Below are 25,054 nucleotides of genomic sequence, written 5' to 3'. Positions count from 1 at the left end.
CGGACCCCTCCGCTGCGTTTCGGAGCCCACCCAGGGCCGCAGCGTCCTCAAGGTGCTTAGGGGCAGGCCAGGAGGGGCGCGCCGGGGCGGGACGATGGAGGCTGTTACCCTCGGAAGGGTCCCCGCAACCCTGGCTCAAGGCAGGAGGGACGCCCAACTCTGAGTGCCGCGCTTTGGCTCCTTGAACACCGGGCGGGGGGCTCCCGGCCCTGTTTCCGCTGAGGAAAGAGACCCCGACGCGCTGCCCTGCGCTCCAACCACCTCAGGCCCGTTTACTAGCCAGGCCCTCCCTGGCTGACTTGGGGTCGCGAGTGGGACTGTCGTCTCCACCGGCCGAAGCGTGCACGGCTCTCCAGGGAACCCAGGCCGGGAGTGCGGGATGGGGGGCCGGGCGCGGTTTTGCAGGAACCGGGTGAGTTGGGGGCGCCAGGAGTGCGGGGTGAGGGCGGCCTCTTGTCCACGCTTTTCTGGTCCTAGGCCTCTCGATGCGCTCCCCAGGGCCCAGTCCTGCCCTGCGCGCTGGGGTCCCGAGCCCGAGCCCCGACCGCCGCCGCGCACTCCTGGATGCCGCGCACAGGCCGCCCGCGTCCCGCCCTGATCCCCTTATAAAGCCTGTTAGCTTCGTCTTCCCTGCCCGCCCTCTGGGCGCTTCGCTGCCTGCGCCTCCTCCACCCACTACCGGGGCTCCCACCGCACCCCCTCTTCCTGCGCCCCCACGCGCCGCCCCCTCGGTAGGATCCGAGGAACACTCCTCCTCCCGGGAAGGTCGGGTGGCTTCCACCGGGAAGGAGCGCCTCTGGCTGGGGCGCGCTGCCCGGGCGGACCGCAGCCGGGAGAGGCTCGCCAGTGCCACCTCCTGGTCTCAGAGAAAACGTCCTGCGAACGAGGAAGGCCAGCGGCGCCTTGGGGAAATGGAGAGCGCGCCATATGGCGGAGACCTCACTCGCTCAACATTTCTTTACTGGGCACCTGCTAGGGGCCAGCTGTGCCCTGGGGGAACCACGTGAACTGGCCAACTGCGGCCCCCTAGCTCGCCGTGCGGGAGGGCTGGTAACAAACAGGAAACAATGGAACTCGCGTTAGCGCCTTGCTGGACTGGACCGGGACCATGGACCCACAGGGCGCGTGAGGGAGGGGGGCAGGGTTAGGGATGCTGAGGATGAGCTGGCTCTGGGATGGCTGAAGGTGGCGGGCTGGAGCAAATCGCAGCCCCTCCTACTCCAAGGGACCTGAGGCAAGTCTTCGGGACAGGAAAGACCAGGACCCCTGTCCTAGGAGCCTGACAGGCAGGCCCAGTGGGAAGGAGCAAGGGGGTCTGTGAAAGGCAGTGAGCAGGGGAGGCTGGGGAGGGGGATAGGCTGGGGTGGGAGGGGCACAAATGGGTAGGCAGAGGAGGCCCAGCTAGCCCAACCCCTGCCCTTCTCTCACCTGCATTATTGCCAGGTGCAGCTTCCATGCTCCAACTCGGCCTAATCGCCATATAACAGGGGTCCTCAAACTTTTTAAACAGGGGGCCAGTTCACTGTCCCTCAGACCGCTGGAGGGCCGGACTATAGTTAAAAAAAAAACTATGAACAAATTCCTATGCACACTGCACATATCTTATTTTGAAGTAAAAAAACAAAACAGGAACAAATACAATATTTGTATTTGCATGTGGCCCTCGGGCCGTAGTTTGAGGACCCCTGCCATATAACGACCTGTGTGCATCCAGCCAAGGCCTGGGCCTCACCACCCCTGACCTCCCCGCTCACGCTCTTGCTGCGCTGGCCTTCTGCCCTGGACCACTCTCCAGGCATCTCATCATGGCTCACTCCTCCTCCATTCTGGCCACAGCTGGGCCCCGCACTCAGCCTCCCCTCTGCAAGGGCACCTGCTGAATGCATGTGCTGACCGGACATGTAGCAGTTGTATAACCAAAACCCGCAAGTATTCCAGGTGCAGGCACCTCACGTTCTCGGGGGCTGAATAAATGCTGCTGAATGAAGACACGAACACCAGCGGGCTTCCCAGTGTTGGCGCAGGGGATGTGCACCCCCAGGGGATGTGCACCCCCAGGGAGCAGGCTCTGCTGAGGGGCCTCTAAGCACCCTGAGCCAAGGGTGTGTGGCTTCCCAAGGGGACTTTGTAAGCCAAGCATCTTCCCCAGGAAGAGTCAGGCCAGGCCCAGGAGACGGGGGCCCCAGCAGGTGCTAAGAAAGAGGGTGGAGCGGACAGGGTCGCTGTGGAGCCCCAGCTGCCCACCCCTTCGTGGCAGGCAGCAGTCGGGACAGCAGTCAGGGCCCAGGGGGTGGGGCCTAGATGGCAGGGAGAGGCTGCCTGGTGGACCCCTCTCCCCAGCCCCTTCCCTGGATGGGCCAGCACCTCCCCCTGGCAGAACCTCTCCGCACTGCAGCTCCTTTATTTCTTTAACGGGTGTTTATTGTCATAACCGGAGCCTCCACAGAAAAGTGGACAGAATTACACCACACGTTTTTGTCGCCCAAACCTGAGTTCCCTCTGTCCCTTGGCTGGCCTCACCTTTCTTCTCCCAAGGGAGCGGTTCTCAACCTGTGGGTCCCGACCCCTTTGGCGGTCGAACGACCCTTTCCCAGGGGTCTCCTAAGACCATCCTGCACATTGATTCATAACAGTAGCAACATGACAGTGATGAAGTAGCAACGAAAATAATTTTATGGTTGGGTCACAACACGAGGAACTGTATTTAAAGGGCCAGAAGGCTGAGAACCACTGTCCTAAGGGAACCACCCAGATCTGACAGAAGTTTCTGAAGGGAGTCCTTTCATTGGCTCCCAGAACCACGTGGGTGTGCGGGACCTTCGGGTCCCGTGTGGCTTCCCGGACAACTGGCATGACACGGGGCCACCCTCTGCTTTTGGGACAGATGTGCACAGGGCAGATGTGGCTGCTTCGAGGTGCCACGTGTGCACATGTCCCCCTTCTGCCGACACACACACCTCCGTTACCTTCATTTGCTGCTCAGGGTGGTGCCTCCGCCCTCCTTAGCTCACCTGGCAGCCCCCACCTGGACTTCCTCCTCTCCTTCCAGACCCTCCCTCAGGACCACCCGGGTGTGCAGCCCAGACCTCAACCTCGCGCTCTCCATGGGAATGGCCCATAGGTGCCTCCTTCCTTTCCCAGCATGCTGCAGGGTCCCTGGTCAGGACAGGCACCCATGCGCCAGGGGCCCAGGCTGTGAAGAGCTGGAATGATTGAATGAATGAATGAATGAATGAATGAACGCACGCTTGAGTGAACGACTTCCCAACAGAGGCAGCTTGGCGCTCCAGGAGGAAACGTCCTACGTGAGTCTGGTTGAACTAAAGACTGAGCCCCCTGCCTGCCCTCCCACTTTGGGGAGCCTTTCCTGAGAGGAGACCTGTGGCCACCTGTTGCCTGCAGCCACACCCACGCTGGGGGCACGCTGGGCCAGACCTACACACCCAGCAAGCAGAGCCAGTACCCCCCACCTGAAGAGGTCCCTGCTGAAATCACCCACCCCACTCCATGCCCCGGGGCAGACAGAAACCTGGCCAGGGGCACACGGCAGTTGCCTAAATCTGGAGGGGCTCCCAGGAGGAGGCAGCCAGCTGTGGTGACTGCAGAGGCCCAGGCCCGCAGGGCGGCCTCACACAGGCCCAGAGAACCTTGTCTCCTTCAGGAAAGGACAAAGGGAGGGGCCGTAAATCACGGCTCAGAGCTAATTCCCCAGGGGCCTTGCGGGCACCAGGTGTGGGATCTCGGGTAATGAGCTCTCTCCCGGGGCTGCTCTCCGGGGGGCATCTGACCACCTGCCAAACGCGCTAATTGAGCGCCCGGTAAAAGATTTGTGTCAGGGCGCCCGCTCCGCGCTTCTGCAGATGCACGGGAGCAGCACTGCCCACGTGGGCGCTTCCGGAAGGAAGGGCTCCTGGCTGCCATCCAGGCCGGTCTCTGTCCCCTGGGGAGGCTTCCCCCTCAGAGGGCGGGGCTTTGCCGTGGCCAGCGCCTCCCGGGTGGGTGGCCTCCCCTGCCCCTGGGTGCCCCTTCCTGACGACATCTGGGCGTCCAGCAGCCTCAGCTGTTCCTGGGGCGGGGGGGGGGGGGCTGCCCCGTGGACGCCTGGCCTGAGCTCTCTGGCTTGAACCTCTCTGACACCTGTCCCAGGTCTCGGAAATGCCTGTCCCAGAGTTCGAAGGGAGCTTCCCTGTGGGGTTGGCAGGGTGCGGGGGCGGGGGGGGGGGGTGAGGGGTGGGAGGCAGGGGGCCGCAGAGGGGAGCAGGGGCCGGCAGCATGAAAATTGGCGAATGAGTCTGACAATTGTGTCTGTAGTTACTTACACAGCACTGTGAGGGCGACAGGGAGGGGCCCGCGTCCAGAAGACCAAAGGCGGGGGAGAGCTGGGCCGGCTTGAACCCACCCATGAGGCCAATTGCCTGGTCCTCTGGGCCCAGGAGAAAGCCAGGTGCCCCCACCTCACTTGGCGCCTCCAGGTTGTCCTCCACGCTGGGCCCCACATGCCCTAGAGGGGGTGCTGCCTTCCCCAGGAGGGTCCCGGAAAGCACTTAAGGCCCCAGAGTAAGGCAAACAGAAGCCCACGGACACAGCGCGTGGGGCAGGTGGCAGCTTCGGTCGGCAGGCACCCTGGAGGCCGGCCCGTCCTGGATCAGGACGTCCGAGGGGCTGAGCTCTCCCGCACACGCGCCCTGGAGCAGAAGGCTCCTGCGCTTGCACCCGGGTTTCAGGGCCCCCACCCCCAGGGGCGGCCCATCCCGAGGGCGTGAGAAGAGGAGTTGGTGCCAGGCCCGGTTCCTCCCGAAGGAGGGGGAACAGGCCGGCCCAATCCTGCCTGGGTGGTCGCTGGGATTGTCCTCTGCAGCCCCTTCGCCCCCACAGCCCCGCTGGGTCTGGGCCTCAGGTGCGCCCTGAGCACACAGGGCCCCAGGCTGGGGGCTCCAGGGGTACAGCCGGGAGCCGGAAAGGGGCTCCTGAAGGAGAAGGAAGGAGGGGCTCCGGCTCCACTCCCAGGAGCAGCTTGGGCTGCTAGGAAGGCTGCGGACCAGCTCCTGCTCAGTGGGTGGGGGTGGGGCAGGTCTCGCCCTCTTCAGCCTCACCCAGGCCCCCCCACCCAGAGCCCCAAACTGTAGACAGTACCTGGGCCTAGATGGTGGTGGCAAGGAAGGCAGAGGCCCAAGATGGCAGGAGGGTGCTGGCTCGCACCCAGAGGCCAGGGGTCCTGCAGAAAGAGGCCTCATCCAGACCACGGCTTCCCACCCCAAGCCAGTGGCTCATCAGCAAACCACGCGTGAACCTGCTCCTGGAGGGGAAGGTGGGGCAGGTGCCAGGACCAGAGACCCCGCCGGTCCCGCTGCTCCTTGTCAGGTGGCACTCGGTCCTGAGGCCGGTCCAGGGCTGCGGCCACGCCACTCGGAGTGGAATCGCTGTCCCTCCCGCCACGGGGCCTGGACACTGCGTCACCGCGGAGGAGAGGAGGTCCGAGAGGAGCTGGGGGTGGCTACACAGCCGAGGGGCCCAGCAGCTTCTCCCTATGGGGAGTCCAGACCTGCCCCACCACAGAGGGTCCCGACACAGGTCACTTCCCTCTGCCCACAGGCTTGGCAATTTCGGGGCCAAGGACACCGGTGCTTAGAGACAATGCCTCACACCTGGCCACCACCCCGGCCACCGCCCCGGCCACCGCCTCGCGCAGCCTGCTTGTGGGGGCAGCAGGCCTCTGGCTCCAGGAATCCAGAGCATGTCCCTGGGAAATGGGGCCTGACTCCCTGCCTCTGTGACCCAGTGCTGTCCACTCTGCACCCCAAAGCCTGGCTCTGAGGCCTCCCAGACCCTCCCTCTGACTGCTTCATGCCCACTGCCCAGCCCCCAGCGCCCACTGTCCCCAAGCTCTCCTGGGCCCGTCCAGCCACAGCTGCCCCTCCCAGGGGCGCCCAGGCCAGCTAGGTCCTCAGGGACACCTGCCCCGTCCACACGCCCCGTCTTCCACCTGACGCCGTGTACAGAAGGGCTTCTGCAGGGTCTCGGGTCTCAGCGCAACTGCAAGTGAGAAAGGCCCTCAGTAGAACGTGTGGTTAACCCCGAGGGTGAGCATGGGCTCCGAGCAGGGCAGGGGCCCCTGGGTGACCGGGCGGGGTAACGCCCAAAGGCCCGCCATCCATACCCATCACGGGGCGTGAAACAGTCACATTGAGGCCAGAAAAGTGCATGAAATATTTTCAGGGTGACGAAGCCCGTCATGAATAAGAAGATCTGGCAGTGAATGGGGAACTGGGAGGGAGGTTTCAATGCCGGTGACAGAGAAAAGTGAGGGCTCCTATTACACAAAGAACTAGAATTAATAGCAAAAGGGGAAGGAATGGACAAATTGCAAATAAGAACCCCACAGGCAGGAGAGGCAAGTGGCCACTGGGCTCAAGGCCAGACCCCAACTCTCAACCCTCAGAAATGCCACCAGAAGGCACCCGCTTCGTGGGGGCGTGGGGCTCAGCAGCCCGTCTTTGGGGGGCAGTTCTGAGCCCAAGAGCTTCATCTCAAAGACAATGTTTCCTGGGGGGCCGGTTGTAGGCAGGATGGTCCTTGTCCCGTCCTACTGTCTGAGCACCCCCATCCCCCGATGCCCCCAGAACAGAGCCTGGTGGCAAGAGGTGCCAGAAAAAGGGGGAGGACGTGGGGGGCACCCTGATCCCCAGGTACAGGGCGGAGAAGGCCGCCTCCACCTCATTGTCTTAACGCCCCCTCTCGCCTCTTGTCATAAAGAATTAAAACCTATAATAAGAAAATTTAAGAGTCCCCTGTAATTCAGCCCATCAGCGCCGTCCCGGCTGTCGGCCAACCGCACAGAGTATTAATCTAGCCATCTCCCTCTGCTCCCAAGGACTTGTGATAAAAACGTCAAACAATTAGATTATGTGGCCGACAGCGATGGAGTGGCAGGGCGGGGGCGTCCCTGGAATCACCCTGACAGAGGCAGGGGGCCGCACGCCACGTGAAGTCCCCCTCCCAACCCCCCACTTTTACAGTCAGACCAGGTCTGGGGAGCAGCCCATGTCCCTGTGGGCCCAGTGAGCAGGGCCGGCCTCGGGGACCCGCTGCAGGGGACTGAGGGACTGAGTGATGCTGGGGGCAGAGCAGGGAACCCCCGGGGAACTGGAGCCCAGAAGGTGCTGGCCCCTCCCTGCCCCGCCGCCAGCCCAGCCTGGGAGGCGTTTGCTGGCCGCTCCGCCCGGCCTGCTCTTCCCAGGGCCCAGGCTGCCGCCGCCTTCATCTTCTTTTTTGAAGCGTGAAGACGTGTCGCAAATTGATTTCACCGTTGGAAATGGGATAATTAAACTGGTTGTTTCCATCTTCATCATCGCCATAATAAAATGAGAGGACAGCCGTGGCGCGGAGGGATGCAGCGTCTAACGCAGGAGCATTAATTGAATACAGATGGCCTTTCGTGAAGTCGCCGGGTTATATTTCAGGAATATGGGATAATGATGCCAGTTAATCATTTTTACAAGATATAAAATTACTGGCTCCTCTGGAAAGATCATTAAGAAAAACAATTGTTCACAGCAATTGACAATAGAGTTTTAATTATTTAATACAGAAATTAAACTATTAGAGACCAGTGTTGGATGTGGGAACTTAATCGAAATTTATATACAAGGGTCTGTGGGCCCTTTCGTTTATTAACCCACCTAACATCTTAATCCAAATCAATCCGGAAGCCTGTTTTAGCTGTGCCCGTGAACTAAGTCGGGAGAGGAGGGAGCCCCAGGTGCCCAGGCCCGAGGTGGATGGGGTGGGGCGGGGTGGCCCCCCCGGTGAGCAGGGACATTGCTGGGAGTCCCAGGCAGGGGCCAGGGGCTCGAGAGCCCGTACCAGGAAGTGAGGACATGGTGCCAGGGTGAGTGGAGGCTGCCAGGGGCTGGCAAAGGGCAGGGCGCTAGGTGGCCACCTCAGGAGCATGCGCCTCGTCCGTGTCTGGGTGACACTATCCAGGGGATAAAGTGAGGGAGGAACGTGAGGTGTGGACACCGAGCCCACACCACCTGGGCCCAGTGACGGGGCACCTGGTGTGCCCGGGTCCTCAGCCCCCACTTCCCCCCGAGGAGCAGCCCCATTGGAACAGGCCCCCCTCCGGGCACAGGGGACCCTGGGGTGTGCAGGTGGCCTGCTGAGGGTAGAGATGTTTTAAATGAGGATTCTGATTTTAAAAAACCACCTTGGAATGGACAGTCCTTCAGCGGGTAAGCGAAACTGCAGGGGGCTGGTCCAGACCCCACGGGAGTTTGAGGGGCAGAAAGCGGGCAGAGAAAAGATTCCCATCCAACGGTGACCTTTGCTGTCTGCTGAGAGGACTTTATTTTCCAAATTTCCTACAATAAAAACACTCCTTACCTTTAAAATATGGAAATCACTATTTTCAAGACAATTAAGAAAAAAAGTAGAACTTTTTAAAAGGTGAATGGCGAGCAAGACACTCCCTGCCGGCCTGGGAGGGAGGGACCGGGACACAGACAGGCTGGACCAATGGGGACCTGGGACTGTGGGGAGCTGGGTGGGGTCAGGCCCCAGCGATGGGCAGTCCTGGGTCAGGGAGTCTGACGCTCCTGAGTAACCGGCTCAAGGTCACGGAGCCCGTCCAGAGCTCAGCCAGGAGCAGAGCCGCCTGCCCTCGGCTCCCACCCCGACCCGCTCGAGGGGTCGGCTGGCTGGCAGTGTGGTCATCCTGCTGCCCAGCCCTGTCCCCCGCCCGTGTCCTTTGTGGGACTTGTCCAGAGCGTGCAGACTGGTCACCCTGTCTCACAGGGCTGCCCACCATGCGAATTACCTCCAGTCCCCTATTATCACCAATAAATTCAAAGTGATCTTTCTTCTCCTTACAGTTTTTAGGGTTACATAAATTTCAACCACGTAATTTTTTCACGCTTGGATCTATTACAGAAAGCCACTTCTATTGTAGAAGTTAATTGATAATGTGATTTGTTATGTTGCTGGGACATAATTCAGAAAGTTATTTTAGCGCCTTTGATGCATGAAATCGCACTCACGTGAGGAGACACAGGGGAGGTGAGCAGTGAGCGTGCAATGAAATATCTCCAGAAGCTTTTACTCCTGTTGTCTGGGCGCGTGCCAACACCTCGCCACAAGAAAGCTCATATTTCCAATGCTGCTCTGATCCAAATTTATTCCCTGGTCATTAGTTAGCTTTAAAAAAAAACCTGGAGCAACTATGTGTATATATTTGGAAAAAATCAAACAAAAAAGGAGGAATCTCCACCTTTCAATATTATCAAAGATGAGCTTTAAAAACACTTTATATTGAATTAACTATAGATTCATGGAAAGCGGCATAAATAGTGCAGACGGTGGCGAACGGGAACCCAACCCCACACTGTGCTGTTTCCACAGGCTTGCATGTGTGGGTGCGTGCACCTGTGTGCACGTGGATGCATGTGAGAGCCTGTACATGCACATATGTATACATGCATGTGTGTGTGTGCCCCCATTCTGCTTGCTGGCTCTCCCTGCCTTGTGCGCCGCCCACCCCCACTGCTCCCCCTGCACGGCTCCCTTCAGTCCCCAGGACCTGCCACGGGGCTGGGGCATAGGGCTGGCAAGTCCAGTGCCAGCCAATCAGCCAAGAGGTTTGGAGGGAGTAGGCATCCCCATCCAATCCGCTGACCCAGCGTGGGGCACACACGTGCCAAGGTCAGAGGGCCAGCAAGGGGGCTGGCGGGGGGCACTGACCTGGCCTTGCTTTATGCCATCATTTCCCCACCGCCTCTCCCCTGGTGAGGAAACGCATGGACAGAGCAGAGCCACAGAGCCGGCCCATGGCACCTGCTCATGCCACACCTGGTGGCTCTGCTCCACTTGGCTCCACAGTCCGGGTCCCGCTGCACACACAGCCCACCTTGATCCGGTGGTGACGGGTGACCTGGGCTGGGAGGTCCCGGCTGCGAGGACAGGGCCATGCAGCCCTCAGGGCAGCACCATGTGAGGACCTGTCCCTTCCTCTGCCGGGGTGGGAGCCCACCCGAGTGGGGGGCTCTGGGGAAGGCTGGGGGCTCATTTCACACGGCCAGATGGGAGAAGGTGCTGGTGACATGACTCCCAGACCCGAGGCTGGGCCCGGCCCCGCCACTACCCAGCGTCTCGGCCACAGACAGCACTCGCAGGAGCTGGGTTCCGTCCTTTACTGAAGCTCTTACATGGACAACAAAAGGGCCCAGCAGTGTTCCTTGTCTCGGAACCGGCACGGCCCCCCCAGGACCACCAGCCTCGTCCCAGGGACATCGGCCAGAAACAGTCTCCGGAGGGCACCCCTGCTGCTGACGGCTCATGGGGCTGGAGACCACCCCTCCGCCGGGTCCCCGGGGAGAGATGCGCCCCCTCGACAGGGCAGGGTGGGTTCAGGGGTCCAGGCAGCCTGGGGTGGCCCCCGGTGCAGCCCTCACCCCACCTGCCTGCCGGGCCCCTCCTGGGTCCTCCCATTCCATGAGGGTCCCGGTGCAGAGGTGCAGGCAGACCCTGGGAGGGCCCCGGATGATGGTGGAGGAGGCAGGTGGCGGGGGGGGGGGGGGGTGGCCGAAGGGGAGGTACTCAGACCAGCAGGAGGGCCCCAGGGCGGGCGTGCAGGGGCGCAGCGGGCGGGACGGGAGCATCACACGATGGCCTGGTTCGGCAGCCCGTACAGGACCAGGTTGAGGCTGATGGAGGGCCACTCAGGGCCGTGCAGCTGTGGTCGGAACATCAGCCTGTTCTTGGGGGTCTGTGGAGACTCGTCTGAGGGGAGAGGGACAGGAGGCTCACCGGGAGCAGGAAGACCGGGGCCCCAGCCCAGGGCCAGGCGCCTGGGTGGGCGGGGAGGGGGTGCTCCTGGCTCTGCCTGCGCCACAGCCCCCAGGCCTGGACGCTGCTGTGAACACACCCCCGGGCTTTCAGACTTGGTGTCACTTGAACCGTTTTACAGACAAATCGGCGGATCTAATGGCCGGAGCTTCCCCTGAGGAGCCCAGAGGCCGGGCCGGCTGTGGGCCAGTTTGCAGGAGGCCGTGCGGGCGTGGAGGCGGGGACTCTGACCCTGCAGGTGCGGGAGGTGGGGGCGTGAGGCGGACAGTCTAGTTACCGTGGCTGACCATTTCACCAGCTTCCATCCTCTGAAGGAGACGGGCCACTTTCCCGGTTGTCTTGCCAAATGCCAGCAGATCTGGGGAAGAAATTCCACCTCAGAGACGTGGACCCTCCCGCCCCCCCGCACCCCCCCCCCCCCCCGCGGGCTTCCATGGAGGCTCAGGTGTGGGACAGGCCGGCACCACGCACTTTCCCACAGGACGTTGGCCCTCAGCGCGTTGTCCTGCAGGGTTGTCGGCCACTGGTTCGCCAGGATGCTCTTGACCCCCACCAGGCTCAGCAGGATGGCCGTCTCGATGGGCTCCTCCAGGGCCAGCTGGGGGACACTGCAGGGGACCGAGTTCCCGTGGGACAGAGCCCGCTCCGCCCTCACCCCAAACAGCACCAAGGGCTGGAACGCGTATCTGGACTGACAGCTCTTCAAACTCCCCCCCCCCCCGAAACTTAAATGCCACAAAAAAGGCATTCAGATCCCTCTGCAGGGCACCCCCTGTGAGAGGAAGTCCAGGTCCCTGGGGTGCGCGTGCTGGGGGCACCCTCCCAACTGCCGGCCCTCTGGCTCCCAGCCCAACCCCAGCAGCCTCGAGGCTCCGGTGGCCGGTGGTCAGCTGCTGGGGCCCCCGAGACTTCGCAGGGAGGGTGTGGGAGCCCGTCATGGAGGCCTGGCTCCCTCTTGGGGCTCTGCCCATGGCTTGCAGGGGCACTTCCCCCCCACTCTCCCCATGGGATGCGCCCATCATTCATATGCCCCCCACACCCCCCAGCAGCCTCCACAAGCCAGCTGCCAGCAGGGCCACCAGCACCTCTTGTGCTCCGAGGACTCCAGCGTCCGCCGCATGCTCTCGTAGGACCGGCTCAGGTCCAGCAGGACCATCAGCCGGCAGTCTGCAGGACACAGGCGGGGAGAGGGGGGGTGCAGGCTGGCGTCTCCGGTGCAGTGACCACAGAAATAGCCCCAGCTGCCCGAGGCCTGGGTGTGAACTGCAGGCCCTTTTCTGGGTCACTGGCCGCACGGGCGCTCAGGACGTTATCTGCTTCAGGAGCCCACACCCGTCTCAGCCTCCTTGTGCCCTGGGGCCCCAGCAGGTCTTGCCCTGCGAGGGGGTCTCAGCTCCCAGCACGCCACCCCGACCAGGCATCTGGCTTGGACCGGGCACAGGGCGAGGAGTTGGTCACCCTGGCCCCCACGCCCTCTGAGACAGGGGCCAGTGTCCAAGATGCACCGGGGTGGGCGTGCAGCGGCCCCACAGATGCAGAGGCCCACCCCGCTCCCAGGGGGGCCTGGCTGGGCGGCCCCGGGGGCAGGCAGCTTTTACACACAGGCCTGTGGGGAGCAGTGGGCCTGGTGGTGCCGTGGCCCACAAGGCCTGTGACCTTCACATTTCTGGGCTCCCTGGCCATCCCGTCTGGGAAGGCTCGGGTCAGTTTCAAAGAGGCCCTGTTTCTACCTCCCAGGGGACATGCTTACGGGGTGGAGTGGGGTCCTGTCCTGCGTGGCCCCACGGCGTGAGTGGGGGGCTGGAAAGGAGACCGGGACAAGCGTCCCCAGGCTGCCATCCATAGGGACACGCACCCAAAGGGGAGGGGCCTCCTTGAGGGGTCCCTGAAAGTGCCGCCAGCCCCTGGCGGTGTCCTGGGGTGGGGCCGGAAGTTCAGACAGAGGGGCTGGTGGGCAGGGTGGGTGACCCGCGTGTGGTAGAGACGCCCCAGCCTCCCCGTCCTCCGCAGGCCCGAACGGGGAGGGTGACCCCCACTTGCCCTGTGGGCTGCCGGGCCTGGAAGTCTAAATGGGGCCCCGAGAGGCGACATCCTGCCGAGGCCGGCCCTGTCCTGCGCCTAGTCCTCTGGCGCCCGCGGTCCCGGAGGAGAGGACCCGCTCACCTTCCAAGTTCATGGCAGCCAACCTTTCCACCGACAGGTGGGACAGGAAGTTCTCCATCCCGTAGAAGAAGAAGCCCTCGCAGCGGCCCAGCAGCTGCTCCCACTCGGCCTGGCTGCAGGGGAGGGGCTCGGTGGGCGGTGGGCGGGCGGCCAGCCAGGGACAGGCACGTGCGGGAGCCCCAGGGGACACCCTCCGGGGATGAGATTTTAAAGCACAGACATCCCGCCCGTCTTCCCTCCACCCCACTCAGTGGCTGAGACGCACAGAGCCTCCTGCACGCGCCCTCCCGCGGGGCCTCTCCTGGCTCTGACTCCAGGGTCCCTGGGAGCTGGCGCCAGCGAATCTCGGGAGAAGGGTGGGCCCCGTGTCCCTGGAGGGGACCCCATCTCGCTGGGCATGGCTCTGGGAAGTGCTAGAGGGACACTTCCCTGACCCCAAGCACGCCCAGTCCCCGAGGGCACCCACAGGACATGCCCCGCTGGACTGGTTGTAGGACCCTGGACGGGGCACCCCTGGGGGCCAGGTCCTCAGCTATGAAACGGGGTAAGGACAACCACGCCCTGATCCAGGCACCACGAAGGCCAAGGAGCCCAGAGTGAGATGAAGGAAAGTCAGGGGGTCACAGGACAGAATGGGGCCTGAGGGAGAGACAGGGGAGACGGGGAGGGGAGGGGCCCAGGTGGAGACTGAGGACAGCGGCCCCCCAGGAAGAGCACCCCCTGGCGCAGGGAGCCCCGCAGGACAATCCCGGGAACCCAGACCGAACCTTGGAAAGAGCTTTTTTCCCAGATGTCCCACCCATCGCGCGGTGAACGAGTCTTTGTATTTATCCAAAATTTCCCGGGTTACGGAGACAGGCAGCCATGTTCCTGCAATGAGAATGGAATGGAGGCAAAACACAGAAGCGTCGTCACCGGCGTGGAGCATGCAGGGCTGGCTGCGGGACGGGGCGTGGCAGGTGCGGCACTCGCTGCTAGTAGAGATGCTGATCTCCTTCCCTCCCTCGAGGAGAGATTTGCAAAACCAGTTTCACCCAAAAAAATCCTATATAATAAAAGCGTAGTATGCAAACTGTCCCCTCGACCCGGAGTTCGACTGGGGGCTTGGCTGGCCAGGGGAAGGAGGGAGGACCTGGCCGGCAGCCAGCAGCCGCTAGGGGCCCTACCGGTGCACAAATTCTGTGCACTGGGCCTCTAGTAAAAATTTTTTTAAATCTCAGAATTAAATACCGAGAGCCTGGGGGCAGGAGGCCTGAGAGGAAGGAAAGGCCCAAGTGCCCGGAGCTGCCCTGTGGGGGCCCAGGCCACGCCTGATGCCAAGGGTGGGGTGTGGCGTGTGCATGGGCGTGTGCATGCAGAGCGGGGAGGGGCCGTGCAAGTGCTCACCTGGGCCCTGGGCCTCCTCGAAGGGGTCCACGACGTCTGGGCTTCGGTTAAGGAGAACCAGGACCACAGGTTGGTGTTGGGCGGTGGGCCCGGCAAAGGATACACCTGAAGTTGTCCGCGTCGACTAAGATGGCGTCGGGAGGGATGACTCGGGGAGCGCTGCCCTGTGACGACAGGCCGGGTCGTGGGGCCTGGCTCTGGCAGCACCCAAGCCCTCAGCCCACGGCCAGCGGGCCTCGCCCACCTACCTTCCGGCTCTTCTTCCCTGGGCCTCTCCTCTTTAACTCTTTGCCTTTGGAGCCCTTTTTCGTGGTCCGGTCTGTTGGAGACACGGAAGGAAGTGGTGATGCCGGGGGACGAGCCGGGGGCGGGTGCAGGACACCACGGCACGCTGGACGCCACTCTGCTCGCTTTGAAATGGTCGGTCGGATGTGGCGTGAACTTCACCTCAACACCAAAGCAAGGTGTAGCTCAGTGATGGCAAACCTTTTGAGCTCGGCGTGCCAGCATTTTGAAAAACCCTAACTTAACTCTGGTGCCGTGTCACAGATAGAAATTTTTTGATATTTGCAACCATAGTAACACAAAGACTTATATTTTTGATATTTATTTTATATATTTAAATGCCATTTAACAAAGAAAAATCAACCAAAAAAATGAGTCCGCGTGTCCCCTCCGACACGCGTGTCATAGGTTCGCCATCACTGGTGCAGGGAGAACTGCTCCTTTTACGTTTTCTAAATGTGAAATGGCAGTGGCACCTCAAATGTAAAGATTCAGAGGACAGGGAAAAGCCTGGGCCAGACCCGCCCACTGACCATGCACACCCCCCACTGGGCACCCCCCAGGGTGCCGCCCCCCCACCCCACCCCCACCCCCTACCCCGGCGCCTCTCTCCGCACAGCCGTCCCCTGGCGGCCGCTCGCTGTGCAGCGGCTGTGGGTTCGGGAACAGTGACGGTCCCCGCCTGTGTCGGAAGCACGGATGTGGGGTCCTCCGCCTTGTCCTGACTTTTTTTCCCAAACAACCAGTTTGTGGCTCCATTTTCTCTTCTGCTGATGGCTCACGTGCTTGCTGTCGCCTGTCCTCTGCCTCCCTTGGATTTCCTGCGTTCTCGCTCTCACTTCCTCACTTAGCTGCTTACTCATGTGCGTCACACTGTGTCATTTTCTGATATAAACGTTCAAAGCCGAGAGGCCCTTCCGGGGTGACAGGGCCCCTTCCCTGGGGACTTGCACATGGAGGCAGCACCGCGGGTCCCCTGTGGCTTTTGTATGTTTTCCATCATTGATTTCCCCCCATTTCCCCCCTTTGGTTTAAACAGGTTTCTTTAAGGCACCCCCGTAGCGGCCTCGCCTACACAGATGGTCACAGGTGCTCCCTCTGTCCCAGCCCCTCTGGGCTCCACTCCCCTCTTTCCTGCCTTTGTTGGACTACCTGAGCGCTGTTTGCAGCTCGCCTCCCTTCCCCGCGGATTCGGGGTGACGGCTCAGTGGTGGCCTAGCCCCCCTCAGTGCGGTCCCCGCTGCCAGGTCTCCAATGTCTGAAAATTATTGCTTTGTGCCTCTCGTCGGGGGTTTTCCTTGTTTCAAGTCGAAGGGCAAATTTGGTCCTTGGGATTTCATCTTAGACGGTGGCAAAAATCCAATCTACTTATTTTCCATCGGATTCATGTTGATTGACGTGCGTGTTCCTGCGGAAATCTGCAGCGTGCCCAGCGAGGAGGATTCCCACGCGCCACCCGTCTGTGCACCTGGCACCGCAGCGGAGCCTCTCCCCCAAACCCTCCCTCCCCGCCCCGCCCCCCCACAGGAGACAAGTTTGTGCGGCCAAGAGCAACCTTGACAGACACTGGCACACAGCAGGTGCGCTATAAAGATCTTCTGGTAACTATGACAGGAGTTAGCGACCTCGCATGGTAAAAGCAAGCAGTTCCCTTCAAAACGAACCCCTGGCTGGCCCGGGCCGCACTCACCTGCCTCCTCCTGGTGGAGGTGGTTGTAGAACATCTGCAGGGAGAACTCCCGGGACACGGAGGAGATGGCCCCCTCGCGGAGCACCAGCAGGCCCTCCAGGGGCAGCTCCAGGAGCGGCCTGTCCACAATGAGGACCACGGTGTCCACGGCCTCGGGCTCCACTGGGGGCGGGAGGAAGCTACCTGCCGGCGTGGCCAACCCTGCGGCAAAAGTCACTGCTGAAGCCACTGCCTGGCCACGGTGGCCCCCCCTGTCAGAGAGCAGGGCCCCAGGCATGTGGCCTCTCTGGGGGAGACACACTGGTCTGATGGTGCAGCCGGGCGGGGTCACAGGGGTGTCGGGTCTTCCGTGGCTCTGAGGACGTGGCCGGCGTGGGCGGCCACTCCCTGAGGCCGGTCCTGGGATGACATGGCTCCTCCCAACCAGGGAACCCCCTTCCAAAGGACCGACATTTGCACAACCCCCTCCTCCCTCAGGAGGCCAGAGAGGGGTCGTGACCGCCGGGGCGGCCGCGTAGAGGGCCCTTCGGAGAAAGGCTTTTCCAGGGGCCCACGGAGCCCACGGAGGAGCCACGGTCCTGTCTCCTGGTAGGGAAAGCCCGCCCTCTCCGACACGCGTGGCAGAGTGAAGACAGTGCCCTGGCCCTGAGCGCGGCTGGGCTTCTCGGATACAGGGACTTGAGGGCAGAATCTCAGCCACAAAGTGGCCTCGGGAGGCCAAGCCCTGGCCTCGGCGCTGGCGTGTGGACGGGACTTGATTCGGACCCTCCAGCCTCAGTCGGGTGGATGGGCCCCCGGTGGCGCTCGGGGCCTCATCTCTGAGGGTCTGCACTTCGTGCTGTGGGCATCAGCACCCCGAGGAGGTCAAAGCACTTTGGACAAAGTAACTGCCCATTTCCCTCTGCTCAGCAAGTCTTTGTGGGGGAAGAAGGGTAGATGAATGAAGTGCCTTTTTAAAAGAGCAATTTATGGCCCCGGCCAGTTTGGCTCAGTGGTCAGAGTGTCGGCCTGTGGACCAACGGTCTCGGGTTTGATGCCCCGTCAAGAGCACGTGCAGGACCGATCCCTCGCCCAGGTCAGGGCTTGTGCGGGAGGCGACCAATCGATGTCTCTCTCACATCAATGTTTCTCTCTCACTCTCCCCTTCCTGCCCACTCCCTTGCACTCTCTCTAAAAACCAATGGAAAAATATTCTCAGGCAGAGATTAAACAATAAAAATAAAAGAGAGCGACTTGTGGAATTAGGCACCAGGTGAGAGATGAGGCCCTGGCTCACCCCTAGCGGGCCTCCCCAGCTGTGAGGGCAAGGGCTCTGCCTGCCAAGTGCCCAGGGCCATGAGCCACGGGCACAGGCTGCCCTGGAGCTGACCCCGCGGCCAGGCCGTGACAGAGGTGGCGGGGCACACAGCCTCTGAGGCCGTCCCAGCCACCAGGGGTGCCCAGCGCCCGGGGAGACGCTCGGAGGGAGGCCCGCGGGCCCGCCCGGCAGCTGCCAGCCCCGCGGCTCTCACCGGTGGGGCAAGACCCAGCCCGGCTTCTGCACCAACAGCCACGGGGGCTCCTGAGCTCCCACGACTCACGCTTGGCGCCTCCCTGCCGCTGCCCCTCACCTGGGACGATGGACTGCTTCCGATCCTTGTCTTTGGGCTTTGCTTTCCCCAAGTCCCCAATGGTTGACGAAATGTGGATTCTGAAAGTCAAAGGCACACGTTCAGGTGTGAAAAGTACTCGAAAGCCACACACAGCAGGAACGCCAAGCGCATCGCTTTGGACCATTTCTCGTTAACGCAGCCAGTGCCCCACAAATGGGGGCCGGGGAGCTGCGCGCAGGCGCCAACGAACAGGCTGAGGGCCCTCACTGACTGCTGCCCAGCCCCGGGGGTCCCAGGCCCAACCCCGTTGCCTGCTTTCCTGCCAGAAATACATCCACGGCCAGCGCCCCCCCCCACCCCCGCCCTGCTGTCCCGCCCACACCCCAGCAGACGGTGTGAGAGGAGCGGGACTTCTTCCCAATGGCAGACGGCAGATGGGACAGAGCCGGGCATTCTGGGGGTGCAGAGACCCTCAGGAAGCACAGGGTGTCCCGTGGGAGCGGGAGCAGAGGAAGAGGGGGGCGGCTTCCCGCCCGCCCGCCTGCCCGGCACTCAGCCCACTGGGTGTGCAGAGCTCAGGCCCTGACGCCCAGAGAGCACCGGCGCGGGACCTGGGCTCAGGGCTGCGGAGCAGCGAGAGCAGCGGGTGCAGGTAGTCCTCCGTGGCCTTCAGGATGTCGCTGAGCCTCAGGAGAGGGTACCTCTGCCTCTCAGGGTTCACGCCTCCTGATTTCTGTCCAAAGCCAAACAGCCCATGATCAGAAGGTGCCAGGGGGCCACATGGGGTGCATCTGGTTAGAGCGGAGGGGCGCCACCCCGCTGTGTGGGGACCCGCAGGGACAGGCCACTCCAGAGGCAGCCTGGTGGCCAGGGCCCAGCTCAGCAGCACATGAAGCGCCTTGGACCCACCACCTGCCTCGGCACCAGAGTCCTTGGGCCCCACAGACCATGCTCAGTGATGGTCAGTTTCTCCCACCACTCCTCTGAGAGCACCCCTCTTGGGCACCCCCAGCCCCACGGAGATCCTCTGCTCACAGCACGGAGGTGTCTGCCTCAGACTGGGCTCAGGAATTCAAAGAAAAGTTGGCCCCTGCCCAGCAGGCAGGCCGACCTGGGTGTCCCGCAGTGCCTGGTCGGTGCCCTGTACCGGCTGAGGGGGTCCCTGCCCAGCTCCCCCCCTTACTGCGGCCAGGCGGGGGTCCCGGTCCCCTGACGGTATGGCAGCCCTGACAGCTGGGCTTGGGCTGGGGCCTCACCAGGCCGAAGATCAAGGCTCTGTCCCTGCTGCACACCTCAGCCTGGCTCTGCTCCCGGAACTGCTGGGCGCTGGCCACCAGGCCAGACAAGGCGGCCGGGCTCACAGCCACCCGCGCCACCCTGCAGGCATCTGTGGAGACAGATACGGCCGCGGCCCCTCACCCAGCCTCGCAGACCCGCCCTTGGTCGTGAACACGTGGGACTCCTGAGCAAACTGTGGGCACAGGGCTTCTCCACAAGGCTCGCCCGCCTGGGGGCGGACCCTCGTGCCCGGCCAGCACTGGGTGGGGGACTGACCCCCTAAGGCAGGAGGATGGGCCGGGAGGGCAGGGGCCCGAAAGGTTGAGGAAAGAAGGGAAAACAGAAACGAGGCATTTGACATGGGCTGAGGTGGCAGACCCAGCACGGGGTCACCTCGGGCAGCTGGGCCAGTCCTCTGGCCCCAGGGCTTCCCCCAAGGTCTGGTCCTGGCTGTGGACAGAGTCCCGGTCACTCAGAATGAGCTTCAGAGACGGTGCGGGGGTCACCCCGCTGGTGGCTGGGGCTCTCCACACTGAGATGCCTCCCACCAGACTGTGCTGAACCTGCCCAACCCCCGGGGGGTGAGAGGAATGGAGTGTGGGTCACCACGCCCGCAGGAGGGACATGTGTCTGCAGGTCGCAGGTGTGCCCAGCGCTGGGCCAATACCTGCTCCGGAAACTCACCCCCGACTTGGACCAGCTTCCCTTTGGCTGTGGGGATGAACTTGGGTTTCTCATAGACAGCACCATACAGATGGGTCCTGCGAGCAGGAGGCATGGTGCAGGGTAGGGTCAAACTCCAGCTCGTAGGGTCCCAGAGCAGCCCCAAGGCGCAGCTTCTGTGAGCCACGTGCACCCCCAACAGGAGCACCCTCCCCACCAGCGCCTGGCGAAGTCAAGAGGCAGAACTAAAACAGGCCCATGTGGGCACAGCTGTGAGCCGTCGGCGGCCTCTGCCGGGGGCTGGGCCAGCCACCTTCTCTCCAGACAAGCGAACCGGTTCTGCCCCACGTGAGTGGTGACCCTCGACCCACAGGGCCCCCCTACGGTCAGGAGGTGGCACCGTGGCCTCCAGGACCCTGCTGTGGGGGGGGGGGGGGGGGCAGGCATAAGAATAGGAATCGGCCTACCTGTCAGGGGAGTGGTGCAGAGAGAGGATCCGAAAAGTGGGAGGGATCTCATTTAAGTGGTTAAAATGTTGTTCAGTGACCGAGAGGTTCTGCCACGCCTGTATGACAAACAGAGATCAGCGAACCCCTGTGCGGTGTGGGGTGGGTTGCTGGCTTCATCATCATCTCTGTTGAGGAGACAGACCAGCAGCGGGTGGGGTGCAGCGGGGGGAGCAGGGTGGCCGCCGGGGTTCTGCCTGGGCTGGGGCTGAGGCAGGAGCTCTGCATAGCTCATGGCCACCACAAGGGGACAGCAGATGCACACAGAATTACCTGCCTCTTCACTAATGTCAGAAACCTGATCTGCATGACCCAAAGCACACGTGCACGCAGACCAAAATAGTGCAGCCTCTTCCCTGAGCCTCCTCCCGCCAGCACACCACACACGCAGCCATGCACGTGCACGTGCACAGTCAAGGGCACAGATGCACACGGTTTCGTGTGCACACGCCACCCCGTCCCCTCTCCCTGCCGTCAGCCCTGTGTCCCTCCTTCCCCTGGGGCCCAAGCACTGACAGGTCTGACAGAGGCCAGAAGGTTCCAGCTGCCTGCTCTCCTGCACGCCACCCCCTGCCCCCTGAGCTGACCACTCACTTCTGCTTTCTGATGAAATGAGCTTCAAGTGTGCAAAAGCTGACCAGGGTTCAAGGGCGTCCCCAGCTCAGTCACCTTGGAAATGGCAGCCAGCCTCTGCTCCACACCGGCAAACTGGCTGGTGGAGGTCCGCTGCTGGCGCTTCAGCCTGTCCTCCAGGTGCAGCAGGGCCGCCAGCTGCGAACTGCTGGTGTTGGCCGTGGCCGAGAGCAGGACGCCCCGCATCATCTCTGAGACTGAGCAGCTCTGGAACAGACCGAGGGAGTGCGAGGGCCAGGCCCGGCCAGGCTCGTGGGCCCACCGGACATGGGGAAGAGGAGCCTGGGCTCAGGGGAACCTCAGGAGGATGGCCTCTCCTCTAAGTGAGCACCGTCCTTCACACAGGCCCCAGCCACAGCCCAGCTGGTGCTGGCGGAGCCACCAGCAGGAGAGGCACAGGGTGCTGGGGCCTCCCTCCCTTCCCAAGGTAGCCCGGAGGGTGCACAGAGCAGAGCCACACCTGAGACAGCATCAGGAACTGGCAGGTGGCCGTGGGGTCCAGGGTGCCAATGCACTCCACCATCTCCAGGCTGGCGGCCCTGGCAACCTCCAGAAGGCTGTTGCCCAGGGCGACCTGCAGGCACTGCAGCAACACCTCAGTCGCCTGGGCCAGGTACTGCTGGGCCAGCACCTTCCTCCTCTGCGGGTGCAGGCACAGGCTCAGGCTCAGGCCCAGGCTGGCTCTTCGGGTGGGGCAGGCGTGGCAGGCGGGCGGGCGGGCGGCCAGGAGCAGCTTACCTTCAGCTCTGAGCTTTTCCTGCTCCGTTCCTCAGGGACCGTCCTGGAGGCTGGCTGGCTGCTGCCATGCTCATCGCTGTCCACCTCGTCCGGGGTTATCACCAGATACTTGAGGCTGCTGTGCTCTGTTCCCATCTAGGGGACATGCCTCCAGTCAGCTGGCATTTGTCGAGACACCGCCCAGCCGCAGAAATGCCTGTGGGTCAGGCGACTCTGCAGGATCCCCCGAGAGGGCCCGGCTGGCAGGTGCAGCCGACGGGGAGCAGCTCTGGAGAAGCGAGCCCGGGCGGCACAGGCCTCGATCAGTCGCATGCCGTACCCACTTCCCTTCAGTCCTGGAAATCCAGGCTCCCTGGACCGCAGTGCCCAGCAGCCCTGTGCAGCTGTGACCCAGTGAGTCAGGTGCCCGCCTGCCCCGGGGAGCAGGGGACCATGAGACTTGCGCCAGGCTGTCTGTAGAACAAGCCACCTAATGGGGTTCTTTGGGATGCAGTAGGCCCACGCGGACTTGGGTTGAGGGGCGCCCTGGGTTTGTGGGGTCACGGCAGGCAGGGCCAGGGGAACCTGGGCTGGGAAGGAGCTGGATCGGGGTGGGTGGCTTTCTTGAAAGCCCTGCCTGGCCATCTGGGAGTGAGTGCCATTTCATGGCCAAGGCCCCAGTGTGGACAAGGGGCGTGGGTCTACCTCCACCTGGCTTAGGCCGCCTGTGCAGGTGCTCAACAAAGGCCGGTTGAACAAGGGGCCAGACTCCATTAGTTCACCCACAGGGGCTGACGGGGCCTGTGTACCAGGCTGGACAGGGAGGCAGGGGCACCAGGTCCAAATCACACGGGGTGCGGAGCCATCTGCCTGGGGCCAGAGGGTTCCTCCTAAGGGACCGGGTGTGGGGCCCAGCCTGGCTGCCCCAGGGGTGGAGGAAGGGCGTCTGCAGAGGCATTTAGGACAGTGACCTGCATGGCAGCGCTGTGCCCAGTTCCTACTAAGGGGTCGTGTGCACCCATGGGCGCCGAGCTGCTGGGCAGCCTCACCAGGGGCCGGAGAGAAGGGGGGCCTGCATGACCACGCGGCTGGTGGGCGGGGCTCAGTGCTCGCTCGGGCTTCCCTGGACCGTGTGCTTAGCACCTGCGCCCGGGCAACTCCAGACTGCAGGGCGGAGAGCTGCTGAGGTCGGGGAGGTACCGTGAGCCGGGATCATGTTTGGGGCGGGGACCCCCCACGTGCGCTCCTCTCCCACCTCCACTTTATAAAGGGACAGACGGCTCTCGTCCATTGTCTGTTCTCAGAGGTCCGCCTTTTCTCCCCGCCTCCAGCCACACCACCCTTCTTAACTGAGGACAATCGGAGGCCTAGTTCATGTCCTGGTGCTGCGAGCAGGGGCGTATGAAATGCTTTGTTTGCGTTGTTGGAGCACAGACAGTGGGTTGGCGCCAAGCTAGAAGCGGGGGCACGTACCAGGAGGCTCTCCTCCCAGTAGAATATGGGGCGCACGGGATCCGCCTGCATGGCCAGCAGGCGCAAGGCCCTGCCCACCAGGCCCAGGAGCCGCGCGCGGATCTCCACACAGCTGACGCTCAGCGGCTGCAGGCTCCCCAGCTGCGCCAGCGCCACGTGGGCCAGGATCCGCTTCAGCGTGAACCATCTCTTCAACACAAACCACGTTAGTTACCCCCCCATAACCCCTCCCCCCCAGAAAACGCAATGGGCCCACCCTCCAACGCCCCCGGGGCCACCCCGAACGCCCCTGGGAGTGGGGACACAGGAGCCGTCTGAGAAACACCCCTCCTCCCGGCGGGGAGGGTCTCCAGGGCTTAGGTTATGGGAGGGTCGCTAAGGTTTGCATGTCGAACCTCAATTTAGGGCTCAGTGACAAGCACGAGTTTGTGTCCAGTTCAATTTTAGGACTATCTTCCATCCATCTATAGTTATATCACATTTATTGAATTCGGAATGCATGAAATCTAAGAAAATGTCTAAAATGGCAGAATGATTCCTTTGAAACAAATAATTTGCCAATTAAACTTTTTTTTTTTTTTTTTTTTTAACAAAATGTGATTCATCTTATGGACTTTTTCATGCGCCGGCAGAATGGTCAGAGCAAACTCAGAACTCGGGAGGAAGCTCATGCGCTCGGGAAACATCCCCCGTGTGACCTGGTCTCGTGAGCCAATGAGGTTCCCTCAGATGACCAGGTGAGGCCCTTCCCCAGCAAGGCTGGGGACCCCCAAGCTGTGGGGGCCGCGGGGGGCCGCTGGGGGGGCCGCGGGGGGCCGCAGGGCAGAGATCTGAGGGGTGTGCACTGTGCGTTCCGGGCCTGATTCCCACTGGTTCGTCCTCTGCTCAGAGTGGCAGAGCCCCCATCACAGCACGACGGCCCTTGCGGACGGGCCCAGGCGGCGGCGGTCATTACCAGGCCGGTGGTGGTCAGGTCGCTCACGCTCTGCAGGTAGTCGGCCAGCAGCTTCTCCATGGAGTCCTGCCGCAGCTCGTGCTCCAGGGGCTCCTCCCAGATCAGCTGAAACATGTCCAGGTACACGTCCACCAGGTCCAGCTTGAGGTGCGCCAGCTTCCTCGCCAGGGGCGTGTTGACGTGCTGTAACTGACACGTTCGGGGACAGGTCAGACCCCGGAGCCTCTGGCGAGGCTCAGCGTCCGTTTGCTGCTTTGACGAGGCATCACTGACGTGTTGCTATGTTTTCACGGACGAAGATACCCAAAGAGCCATCACCACAACGAAAAAAGGGGACGTCCCCTTCACACCCCACATTCCCTCCCTCCCACCACCCCACTCTCCCTGAACCCCAGCTGCATCCCCGGGGCCCCAGGCAGCCTCCCCTGGATCAGCTCCCCCCGGTGGCCACAGGGAGCGCGGGCAGTGCAGGCCGCCTCTCCTCCGGGTGACCACAGGGGAAGACCAGCTGTGGCCCCGGGTCCGGGACACACACGTACGTCTTGAAGGGCCAGGAGGCTCTGGACACTGTGCAACAGCTCCTCCTCCTGGGCCACGGCGCTCTGCGCCACGTCGTAGGCCTCCAGGTAGTACGTGGTCCTCTGGTCCTCGTCCGGCTCCATTTGGGCACACAGCCTTCCCGGGACAAAGGGCCGGCGGCAGAGACAGAATGTGCAGTGTGACTGTACTGCGCCTGTATTAGTGCTTCGCATGCAATGAGGCGATGTTATACATGCACAGATATTATCAACATGTCTGAACACGACAGTGCAATCACCTCCCTATAGGGGCACGGGCACCGGGCGCCTCCCACAGGCCCAGAGGGCCCCGCAGC

The 25,054-nt window shown here is 62.6% G+C and overlaps 1 protein-coding gene across 1 annotated transcript in view; it reads right to left on the bottom strand.

Annotated features, from left to right (window-relative positions):
* Window positions 1-10,169: 10,169 nt before the first annotated feature.
* The window catches only part of CFAP46 (cilia and flagella associated protein 46), a 57,560-nt gene continuing 42,675 nt past the window's right edge, over window positions 10,170-25,054 (bottom strand). The window contains exons 39-59 of the mRNA XM_059661993.1: window positions 24,720-24,855; window positions 24,181-24,369; window positions 23,226-23,414; window positions 21,774-21,908; window positions 21,496-21,675; window positions 21,072-21,242; window positions 20,364-20,461; window positions 19,918-19,994; window positions 19,212-19,342; window positions 18,567-18,688; window positions 17,974-18,053; window positions 16,364-16,564; window positions 14,637-14,707; window positions 14,492-14,552; window positions 14,389-14,424; window positions 13,770-13,872; window positions 13,003-13,115; window positions 11,925-12,006; window positions 11,311-11,447; window positions 11,117-11,197; window positions 10,170-10,773 (exon numbers count right to left, since the gene is read on the bottom strand). Of these exons, the coding sequence (XP_059517976.1) occupies window positions 10,652-10,773; window positions 11,117-11,197; window positions 11,311-11,447; window positions 11,925-12,006; window positions 13,003-13,115; window positions 13,770-13,872; window positions 14,389-14,424; window positions 14,492-14,552; window positions 14,637-14,707; window positions 16,364-16,564; window positions 17,974-18,053; window positions 18,567-18,688; window positions 19,212-19,342; window positions 19,918-19,994; window positions 20,364-20,461; window positions 21,072-21,242; window positions 21,496-21,675; window positions 21,774-21,908; window positions 23,226-23,414; window positions 24,181-24,369; window positions 24,720-24,855 (2,515 nt within the window). The 3' untranslated portion in view covers window positions 10,170-10,651. The remainder of the gene's footprint in view (window positions 10,774-11,116; window positions 11,198-11,310; window positions 11,448-11,924; window positions 12,007-13,002; window positions 13,116-13,769; window positions 13,873-14,388; window positions 14,425-14,491; window positions 14,553-14,636; window positions 14,708-16,363; window positions 16,565-17,973; window positions 18,054-18,566; window positions 18,689-19,211; window positions 19,343-19,917; window positions 19,995-20,363; window positions 20,462-21,071; window positions 21,243-21,495; window positions 21,676-21,773; window positions 21,909-23,225; window positions 23,415-24,180; window positions 24,370-24,719; window positions 24,856-25,054) is intronic.

This window comes from Myotis daubentonii, chromosome 13, assembly GCF_963259705.1.
Source record: "Myotis daubentonii chromosome 13, mMyoDau2.1, whole genome shotgun sequence".
Classification (NCBI taxonomy): domain Eukaryota; kingdom Metazoa; phylum Chordata; class Mammalia; order Chiroptera; family Vespertilionidae; genus Myotis; species Myotis daubentonii.
Note: the sequence above shows the minus strand (reverse complement) of the source record. Positions and strands in the feature narration are given on the sequence as shown.